The 11804-nt window shown below is 38.4% G+C and overlaps 1 protein-coding gene across 1 annotated transcript in view; it reads left to right on the top strand.

The window, feature by feature from the left end:
* Positions 1 to 11804, top strand: part of Slc12a2 (solute carrier family 12 (sodium/potassium/chloride transporter), member 2) — a gene marked incomplete at its 5' end in the record, with an annotated part of 70728 nt that continues 58924 nt past the window's right edge. The window contains one exon of the mRNA XM_013015530.1: positions 1 to 366. Coding sequence (XP_012870984.1) covers positions 1 to 366 — 366 coding nt within the window. The remainder of the gene's footprint in view (positions 367 to 11804) is intronic.

Raw genomic sequence — 11804 nt, 5'->3', positions numbered from 1 at the left:
GGCAGCGAGGAAGCCAAGGGCCGCTTCCGCGTGAACTTCGTGGACCCGGCCGCCTCCTCGTCGGCGGACGACAGCCTGTCGGAGGCGGCGGGGGTCGGGGGCGACGCGCCCAACGTGAGCTTCCAGAACGGCGGGGACACGGTGCTGAGCGAGGGCAGCAGCCTGCACTCGGGCGGCGGCGGCAGCAGCGGCCACCACCAGCAGTACTACTACGACACCCACACCAACACCTACTACCTGCGCACCTTCGGCCACAACACCATGGACGCCGTGCCCAGGATCGACCACTACCGGCACACGGCCGCGCAGCTGGGCGAGAAGCTGCTCCGGCCCAGCCTGGCGGAGCTGCACGACGAGCTGGAAAAGGTGAGCCCGCCACCCGTCCCCTCCCGCACCCCCCCCTGCACCCCCCCCCCGGGGTGCGCTGACCGCGGGACGGGGCCGCCGACTCTCCCGGGCGAGGTGGCCGCAGTGGACAGCGTCCGCCACTCTCGCTGGCATCTGGATTCAGCTGTCAAGTGTGGAATTGGCCGAGGAATGTAACTTAATCTCCTCGAAGTTTGCGGCGGGCTGGGCTGGTTACGTGATACCCGAGAGAGGCTGCATTTCGCAGCCTTCACAAATCCAGCTCACAGATCTCCGCTGCTGCGCTGGCCTTTCTCGCCCACGACTGACAGCTTTCTACCTCTCTGCAGTTACACTTGGGTTGGGGGGGGGGACCCAGGAGGAGAGTGGGGGGAGGAGGCTTAGGTGAGGCTCTCTCTTGGGATAGGGTGGAGAACACCTACCATCTGTGTCCTTTTTAGATTTTAGACTGCCTCCTGTGAACCCATTAGGGATCCCCAGAGTGCCAAGGTTTGTGAAAGAAGGAAAATCTTAATAGGTGTTTCTGTGGCCTGTGAATTGTTAAAGGTCCGTGTTTTGCAATCTTGAATATGCAAAGGATTATAGATCTCTTAAATCTTGGTACATGTTATTCCTGGTGGTTGGATAAATTCATTTATTTGCAACACAGAAAGGACTGTGTAAACACACACACACACACACACACACACGTCTTTAAAGAAAACATGCCTAGGTCTTTTTCTTGAGAAAGTCCAAAAAGACCTGGGAAATTAACACAAGCAGTTGTGAATGCAGTGAATGCAAAGGCTTCCCCAAAAACTAATTGCAGGTTTTGTCAGTGATCACCAGAGTTGAAAAATCACTATTTTGAGATAGTGTGGGTACGTTTGATTTCCACTTTTTCTTTTGGTGATATTGGGGTTTGAACTGAGGGCTTAGGCTTGCCAGGCAGGTGCTTTACCGCTTGAGCCATTGTCCTTTCCCATCCCCTTCTGTGCTGTAGATTGATGTTTTGGAGGCTGGATTAATATTTAGCTTTTTATGGGTTGGGATTATTTCTGCCTTACAAGTGTATAATAACTACATTGATGAAACTTGTAACTGCAGAGTTAGTATCACATAGATTGAAAAGAGGATAAGTTTAAATGTGATCAGTTCTTTGGGTTCTTTGGGTATTTATTTGATTGCAAAGAGTCATCTCACAAGACTGTATTTGATAAAGTAACATTCAGAGCTTGAAGTAATTGCATAGTTCCCACCCTTACAGCTTATTGATTATTTAAAAGCCTGACATCATTTAGCTTTAAATGATACTACTCCGTTGTTGTTCTAGTGTGGTATTTTATCATATCAAAAGTACTACATCTTCTAAAACACAGTTTTGAGCTTTTGCAATTTCCTTCTTACCTATTTTTTCTTTTTAAAAATGTCAAATCTTTGTAGACTAAAGTAGGAATGGAAGTTGGTAATTTTCCTTTTCTTGGGGGCATTCTTGCTATTGAAAATATTATGCAAGAATATTTCAGATCTATTTCACCAAATCAAGTTGTTTATCGGTAAAGCAGTCTGTATTTGTCTTAATCAGTAGATTTAAGATGTGGGTTGTTCAATATCTTGAGCTTGAAAGCTTTTGTTTTGATTTAAATATTATCAGAAGCAATGCACTTCCAAGTTTTCCAAGGCGTTAGTTGTGTTTGTGTTTGCATTTGTGTCTTTGTTTTCACTCAGTGTAGAGCATCTACATAACAGAACACTTGTATTGTTAGGTGCTGGGTAGTTTGGTGCCTGGAAAATGTGGCTGGTGTAGTTTTTAACTTTGCTCTTTTATTGGCCCTTCAGAAAGTACAGTTAAACTTTAGTATTTCAGTTTTAGATTTCTTTCATAGCTATGCTATAGATGAATATAGTATACAAAATGTTAAATTGGGACTTTCATTTGTATAACAGGTAGTGTAATGAATTCTTTGTCTGTTTTTGTCTTTTATAGTGCTTTCTACACAAGAGCTCTACCATATAGTGACACTCTCATCCTCCTCTCAGATGTCTGTTTTATATTTTACAAGTTATTTTTTTTTCAGTGTTCTTCTGATAAGGATAGGAAGGACCTTGACATTTGTCAAGTACTTATGTGAGAAAGCTACCTAGTTAAGTCACTCTCCTTCCACAAAACAACTAGAGAAACTTTTGTCTATTTTACATGTTTTACCAGTATTTTAATTTGAACTCAGGACCTTGTTCTCCATTTGCTTGCCTGTGGGTTGGCATTCTACCTCTTGAGTGATACCTCAAGTGGCTTTTTGCTGGTTAGTTGGAGATGTACTCTAGAAGACTTTTTCTACCTGGATTGGTTTCTAGCAAGCCACAGTCCTCCAGGTCACAGTCTTCAGGAGACTGTTCAGAATGTTAACAGGTAGATCGAAGAAATACATGTGGTGTAGTACAGATATAGCTACATACCACTGTTGGAGGAGCAGACAGGAGCAGGAAGATAACATGGGTTTGCTAGATCCTCAAAAGTTGTTCCTCACCTTTTGAGATTGATAAAATGGTTCTCTAATATTTCTAGTCCTTGATTAATTGTATTTAGAATTTTTACAACATTGATTCTAGCATTGGATTATCATTACACTATTTTAGACACACCATGGGTCTTTAGTCTGTGCTAGGAGCTATGGAAGTAAAGAGATATAAGGGTTCTAGGAACTTGTTAGGAAAAGGACTCTATTCTACTTGGATTCCATTCATTGCTCATCATTGTGATCTTTTCAAAGTATTTTGTGTAAATGTTCAGCTACAGAGGTATGAATATCTTCTGTGCATCTTGCCTGTATTATGCGGCAGGACTGAGATTCATGTGTTCTTATTTGTCAGATATTTTGGAGGGAAGGGATGTCTTAGATGCTGGCCACATGGCTGTGTCACTGTGGAATGATGCAGTGATTAGTAAAACATATGCATTACCTAGACAGACATTAATCAAATGTTTGGACAAATGATGTAGTTATAAACTACTTTTTTTCAGTGCTGTAAAAAGTAAGTTGTTAGTGTCTTTAAGGGGACTCAATTGAACTGATGTTGAGACCTGAAGGATAGTTTGGTGATAGGGTGGAACAATATTCTAGGCCAGAGGAACTGCACACATAATGATAATGAGCTGAAAAAGAGTGGCTTGTCCAAAGAACATAAACTAGTATATTTTTTATTATAAATGTAGTAGAAAACTATTGAAGGTTTTTGTGTAAGTGAGGATAAAGAATGGATTGCTGGGGTAACAGAGAACAAGGAGACTAAAACTATCCCCTTGATCTAGACTGGAGGTAAGGATTTGTGGCCAAATGATGGGTTGGCTGTGGTTGAATTAAGATGTGGGAGTGCAAGAAGCCAACTCCCATGTTTTGGACTTGAGCAACTGAATAGATGTTGCTCACACTGAGAATACTTAAACTAAGGAATAGACTTGGAATGGTGGAGAGAAAACACGGTTTGTCTAGCTTGCATGATACCTTTCTCCAAGAGTCTTTAAGAGGGGGTGTGTGTGCAAAAAATAGTGTGTATGGTTCTAATTATGGATGAAATAGTTTAGGGAGTGTGAGTGAGTAGGTAGGAAAACAGTCTGCAAACACCTTGAGAACACCTAACAGTTGGGCTTGTGGTTAAAGTTATGGATGAAATAGTTTAGGGAGTGTGGGTGGGTGGGTAGGTAGGAAAACAGTTTGCAAGTGGTGTAGAGAACACCTAATAGTATATTAAGAGGCTGAGCTTCCAACAGCCTTAGGATCAATGTCAGGAAGGCGAAAGCAAAGAACTTTAAAGACAGCAGATACTAAATGTGTGGCACTATTTAGAAACCCAGCACTGAAGTCTGAGGAAGGAGGAGCCATCCTAAGCTATATAGTTCCAGGACAATCTGGGCTGTATAGTGAGACAACTGTCTAATAAAAAGGCAACAATTTTTAAAATTGACACTAGGAATTGATTTTTGCTAAAAGACTGAAAAAGTCAATATATTGATTTCTGCTTCTACGGGAATAAAAATTGGAGAGTACCAAATAAGTATTTGATAAACAACATTTTTCAAAAGAAGTTATGATTATCACATGTAGAAAAGTTAATCCATGCCAATTCTTACTGGATTTACAACATCAACATCATTGTAGTACTGGATAGACCTCATGACCTTGGGTTTGTCAGGAGAGGCTTAGGCTTGAGAGCCTTAGACCAATGATATATGAAGTCCTTGTATATAGCCTCTCTGTTTTTGCCTTTCTCAATAAAGGGGAAAAGTGTAAAGTAGGTAAATATGTTACCTGACTTGGCTTACTGACATTTTTGATGTTTTCACATAATTCCTAAAAATAGGTCTTTTACATATTTTACTAATGATAAAATGGCCTTATAAAAACTGAAAATTGGTTTAATAGCCACTTTTACTAAAAGTGGTAGGACTACATATCATACTGGGATTTTTCCTGACTAATGCCAGCACATTGGCAGTCACATTTTCATGACTCTCCCCCACCCCTGCTCTCACAATAAATAGTGAGGACATCAGAGGCAGACCCTAGAGTCTCACCATTCCTTCACCAATTTGACCCTGAGAGTTGAATTATTACAGAGAAGAGGAGAAAAGGAGGAAGGATACTTTAATGATAGGGTTATTACTTAGTTTGGCTGACTCTTTCCTTGAATCTGAGCATGTTTCATTAATTTCCATAAAGATTAGGCACTTAATAAATACTTGTCCAGTGAATGTGTCAGGATGTGCAGTTCCTATCACTTAACAAACACTTAGCAAACACTATCAACAGTTGTGGTACCTCCCTAAATACTGAGCTGTTTCTCTGACTGGGTTGATGCTGATTAAATTCTACACCTTGGTTACCATTTCAGATTATCACTTGATTTCTTGAAGGTCATCCTGGGAGGTATCTGGGAGTAGTTTTAGGTCTGAGTAAAGGTGATAACTAAAAATGAATACTTCATGTGATAAAGTCAATTTGTCTTATTTTACAGGAGCCAGGAATTTTATCTACCCTGCTAAATTCATACCTCTGACCACCAAAGCAGTAGGAAAAACAGATTTGAAAAACAGAATGTGGGGGGCAAAACCCATGTATGTTGCTAATCATAATTGATGTCTTTCCTTATATGTTCAGACTATAGTCCTGTGAGACTGGCACTTAACAAAAGTTGAGTTTCTTGGTTTTTCCATGTTACTATTTTGCTTTCGATGATTTTAAATTCTATTTCTCATATATGTGTTTGGGCACTCTTGAGGGCTAATCAAGTTACTTACTTCCATGTTGAAGTGAGATGAATGTGAATTCAGTTATTCATCAGATCCTTACTGAGTATCAACGACAGTACTGTTCCAAGTGCGGGGGATATAACAGTGAACAAAACAGTTACAGGGCTTTCATTCTAGTTGTAAGAGACAATAAACAAGTAGGTCAGATGTGAAGGTCAGTTTTGTGAAGAAATTAAAAGCAGGATAAAGAAAAACATGTCTATATGAGGACAGCTATGGTGGTTCTGTTATAGAGTAGTTGGAGAAAGTTTTTCTGATAAGGAAACAGACACTAGCAGTGACTGAAGGATCACCCTATGTAAATACCTAGAAGAAGTGTCCAGGCTGAGGAACAATGGACATCCAGATTCTGAGATGGGAACGTGCTTGGTGTGACTGAAGGACAAGAGTCTTTAAGGCTCAAGTGAAAAGACAGTGATGGGAAAAGAGGAGGCCAAAAGATAGTAGGGACCCAGTAGCATAAATCCTTCTAGATCATCAAAAAGGCTTAGGGATTCAGAGAAGAATCAATGATACAAGGAGGGACTTTTGAGCACAGATTTGATGTCATCTGATTTATGACTTAAAAATATCACTCACTAATAGCCATATTGGCAAGACTGGAAGTTGGGCACTAGGTAGAAGCAAGAGGTATGGTTAGGATGAAGAGGTGCCAGGTGCCAGTGGCTCATGCCTGTAATTATCCAGTGTACTTGGAGGCTGAGACCTGAGTACCTTGATTCAAAGCCAACCTAGGAAAGACAAATGTGAGAAACTCTTATCTCCAGTTAACCAGCAAACATCCAGAAGTACAGGAGTAACTGAAGCAGTAGAGTGTCAACCTTGATCAAAAAAGCTAATAGAGCATCTGAGGTCCAGAGTTCAAGCCCCAGTACACACACACACACACACACACACACACACACACACACACACACACACACACACACACACACACACACACACACACACTTATAGACTGAGAGTTATTCAAATAACTAAGTGTTTCAGAGGTTAAATTATTGGGAATGTATGAAAAGAGTAATACTATGATTATTATCTCATTTAGAATGGAATTGATATTTCTGGAAATAGGGAAGAGTGGAAAGTAGTAGTTTGATGGCATTTGGGAGATAAGGAGTTTTATTTTACAAATTAGTTATGGAACAAACACTTGTATATGGTAGCTACTAATTAAACAAAACTTAGTGGAACTTAAGAAAACAGCTTTTTTATGTTTTTGAAAGAAGGTCTTGCTAGGTTGCCTCAAACTTGTAATCTTCCAGCCTCTGGTTTTGAGTGATAGGATTTCTGACTAATGAAGTTCTTTAAAAAAAAAAAAAAAGACTCAATTAGGCACTGGTGGCTCAAGCCTGTAATCTTAGCTACTCTGGAGGCTGAGATCTGAGGATTGCTGTTGGAAGCCAGCCTGGGCATAAGGCCCAAGAGACTCTTATCTTCAGTAAACTACTCAGAAAAAGCCAGAAGTCAGTTGTGGCTCAAGTGGTGTAGCATTAACCTTGAGCAAGGACAGCACCGAGGCTCTGCCCTGACAAACCCCAGGACTGGCCAAAAACTGAAAAAGAAAAACTCTCTCTCTAATATATATACTCTCTATATTATATATGCTACTTAAATATCCATATAATATATAAAAGTATATATATAATAGGATATATATATTCTATACTCTATATAGAGGACTATATTAGTATTATATTAATAGAACTAATTTGTAGAATAAAACTCCTATCTCCCAAACTTCATCAAACTACTCCTCCCTATTTCCATAAATATCAATTCCATTCTAAATAAGAAAATAATCATAGTATTATTCTTTTCTTAAATTCCTCAACCAAACCATCACTAAACCCCATATACGTATGAATGTTAAATTCTTTACCTTTTCTTAGTGTACTTGTCATTGTCAAATACATGATAAACCCCGTAGTATATATTGTACTTTTTCCTTTCAAAAGACATAAGCTTTAAAGGAGAAAGTATAATTCTAAAATATATATGTACACATGACACATAAAAAGTATTGTCTTCATTCTTTAGCCATCTGCTTTCCATTTAGTACTGCTATTCTTCCTTGAGCACCTGTAATTGAGTTAAGCTCTCAGCAAAATCTGTTTTTATTTATCTGAACATGTATTTATTTTACTTTTGATGGATAGTTTTGCTGAATATAAACTTTGGTTGACAGTTCCTTTCTCAGCCCTTTGAATGTGCTTCATGGCCTTTTATAGTGTTTTATGGCCTACATTGCTTCTGCTAAAAAGTCAGCTAACTGGATGTTTTTCATGGTGTGTATCCTATCTGGGTTTAAGTTTGTGCTGTTCACTGCCTCCTTTTCCATTCTGCTGCTAACTCTATCCCAGGAAAATTTTCATTTCAATTAGTATAGTCTTTAAAAATGTATTCTACTCTGTCTAGAATTTTTTAAATATAGCTTTTATTTCTCCATTGAGAAACGCTCTCTATTTCTCATTGATAATTGTAGTTACCTTTGATTTTTGTTACCTTTGATTGGTTACATTGATTGATTAATTAATGTACTTAGTGCCAATAGTGGGGTTTGAACTCAGGATTACTCTTGCTTGCTTTTTTTTTGTTGTTGTTGTTGTTTGTTTTTTACTCAAGGATGGTGTTCTACCACTTGAGCTTTACCTCTTCCAGATTTTTGCTGGGAAGATAAGAATTTCTTGGATTTGTCTTCCAGAACTGCCTCCAAACCTTCAATCCTCAGATCTTGGCCCCTGAGTAACTAGAATTACAGTTATTTTGAAATCTTTGTGTACCAAATATATCTGGGCCCACTGCAGTAAGTGACTGCCCCCTCCCAGCCCCTACCAGAATATGGTTTACATTTCCAGTTTATTTGCATGTCTAGTAATTTTGGAGTTGGCAACAGGACATGTAGCTAACCATGTTGTAGTGACTTTTTGAGTGATTAAAATTTTTTTCTGAGATTTGTGGTTTTTGTTGTTGCTGTTTGTTATAAAAATCACTTGACTTAACTAGACTAGGCTGTAAACAGCAATTACTGGTAACTGTTCTGTTTTTTTTTTTTTTATGGCTTCCATCTACTTCTTTCTTAATTTGGTCCTTGGTGTTTCCCTTAAGTTCATAGTCAGTTGAGATTCAGGATATACTCTTGCTAACATTCCATTTTTCCCTTAAAAATTCACTTGTAGCTGGATGCCGGTGGCTCATGCCTGTAAACCTAGTTACTCAGGAGGCTGAGATCTGAGATCTTGTTCAGAGGCAGCCTGGGCAGGAAAGTCTGTGAGACTCTTACCTGCAATTAACCAACAGAACTGGTGCTGTGGCCCAAGTGGTAGAGCATTAGCCTTGAGCTGAAGAGCTCAGGGACAGAGCCCAGGCCCAGAGTTCAAACCCTACTTCCGGTTTTCTGGTGGTTTATTGGAGATAAGAGTCTCACGGACTTTGCTGCCCAGGCTGGCTTTGAACTGCGATCCTCAGATCTCAGCCTTCTGAGTAGCTAGGATTACAGGCGTGATCCACCAGGCACCTGGCTACTTGTTAGTTTTAAAATAAAGAGAAAGACAATTTGAATGTAAATCACATAGTGATACTTAATATAAGGCATACGTTTTCTGTTGATTTGAATTAAAATGCTTTACATTTTTAATTTATTGACATTAGCATGTTGTGTTGGATTTGAAGCAATGTATAAGTTACATTATTCTTAATATATTCTGTTGTAACCCAATATTGAATGGTCAGTGGAAGACTGAATTCTTTACCTTTGGTCAGCAGTTTTGACTTGATTCATTGTAAAGTCACATGGTCATACCATCCACTTTTATCTGTGGTGCTTGAGTTTTGGGCTTTGCATTAATGCCACTGGATATTAATAGAGCATTGTTACCCAGAACAGATTTGATTTCTGTAAAACAATACTTTGTTTTGAATGTAGTCTGTACAAGGAGGAGGAGCATTATACCAATCACCGACAGCACGGACAGGAAATGTTGGTAGCTTTTGGATGATATAATTGGCTAGTACTTGATTTAAAAAAATTCAGAACAATTGGTACAAGCCTACCACATTGGCATCTAAATGTACATACATGCATGTGCATATATTTTAGTTGCTAAACTAGCTGTGTCTTAGGATATTTAATATCTTGTCTTAATATTAAATAGATGCTATTAAACAAGGAATTTTATACGTTAAGTATTTTATTAATGTTTTAATTAAAGTTTCTACAATATAAATAGCCTTTTAATATTTTTAATGTTGATTTGGGGCTTATTTAACAGTAAGGTGCAATTAACTGTTAGTATGCTTCAATGATCCTGCATCTAGAAGTTTGCTTCTAGTCTCAGACATTAATAATATAACATTAATTTACATGTTGTCAAGCACAGGTCATTTGCCAGTAAATGTAATGAGAGCTGAAGGAATTTATCACTATGAAAGTAAAATTTTAGTTGCAAAATACTTGTGACTTACACCTGTAATCCTCAGGAGGCTGAGATCTGAGGATTGAAGCTACCTAGCCCCAGCAGGAATGTTCATGAGACTCTTAACCTCCAATTAACCACCAAAAAACTGGAAGTAGATCTGTGACTCAAGTGGTAGTGCACTAGCTTTGTTGTAAAAGATAAGAACATAAGGTCCTGAGTTCAAGTCCCAGTACTAGCTAGCACAACAGATATTTCTAGTCATGTGACTGTCAAAACCATATACTTTTTACTATACCTGTGACTTGATAATGTTAGTATTGGTGGCATCATGTTTGTGAAGGTCAGCGCTTTTATTCTTACATGGGTATCCTTAAATTCTGTCAATGTTGAATTATAAGAAGTAGTGTAATAGAGTCTGCATTAATGATACATAGTCCAGTTTTAACTTACAACATGGAAAACTTATAATCACTTGCCATTTGTTTCTAGTTATACCTAAAGTTTATTAATTGAGCTCTTACAGGAAGTATGCTAAGATTTTAACACTTTCTCAATTTTTTAAAAGTCTTGTTATAAATAGAAAATGTAAATGAATAGAATATGTGAATGAATATGTATGTATAAGTTATCGAGTGAATTCCTATGTAATTACCACCCAGATGAAAAAATAGAACATTGCTGCTATCCTAGAAATTCTCTATACTCCTTTTAGTAGTTCCTCCACAAAATAGTCACTTCCTTGATATGATAGTGATCACTTCTTTGGGTCTTGGTATCAATTTTTTAAAAATGATTTTATCTCCTTTATGTGCTTCTGAAAACTATTAGGCTCTTTTTACTTTTGCTTTAAAACTGAATGCGGAGTGCAGTAGCTCATGCCTATAAGCCTAGCTACTTGAGGCATAAAGGTAGAGGATTGTGGGATAAGGCCAGTTCAGGGAAAATTTGCAGGGTGGCATCTCAGTCAGTGATGCTGGGCATAGTGATATATGCCTGTAATCCAGCTACCCAGGAATCATAAATAGGAGAATCTCAAAGTGCAAGCCAGGTCAGGCATAAACATGAGACCCTGTTCAAGAAATAAAAGTAAAAACTGAATGCCTGACTTAGCTGGTAGATTGCTTGCCTAGCAAGCAGCCCTGTGTCTGACTCCTGTTCTATGAAATAATCTCCAAGCCTTTAGATAAAAGGAATGCAATTTATTTTTGTTGTTGGCCCAGGCTGTCTCAGTTTTAGGGCAGTTTTAAGCAGTGCAATTTTAAGGAGTAATTTTAAGCAGTGCTGATGTGAACATTTTACACAATGTCTTCCTTCATAGAAGTATTGTACATTTCTAAGGATATGCATATCAGTAGAGTTTATGGACTAAAGCATATGCATCTTGTTATGGCTATTGGTTTATTTTGATAATCCTAAGGTTTGAACTTAGAGCCTTACACTTCCCAGGCAGGGAAACTACCACTTCAGCTAAGTCTTTGTTTTTTTGAGGCAGTCACCCTGCAGCCCAGATGAATCTTGAGCTTGAGATCCTACTTTGTACTAACTGATTCATTGCTAGGAGTACAAATATATACATGCATACATATGTGTGTATGTATATATGTGTATATATGAAGAGAGTTTTATATATATGTATATATATACACAGCTTTTAAACTTGAAAATAATGCCCATTCTCCCCTGTAATTCATCTGTTAAATGTATCACCATTAATGCATGAGTTTTTATGTTCT

The sequence above is a fragment of the Dipodomys ordii genome, unplaced genomic scaffold (assembly GCF_000151885.1).
Source record: "Dipodomys ordii isolate 6190 unplaced genomic scaffold, Dord_2.0 Scaffold27, whole genome shotgun sequence".
Lineage (NCBI taxonomy): Eukaryota > Metazoa > Chordata > Mammalia > Rodentia > Heteromyidae > Dipodomys > Dipodomys ordii.
The sequence above is the reverse complement of the archived record's forward strand: the minus strand, read 5'-3'. Positions and strand labels throughout refer to the sequence as shown.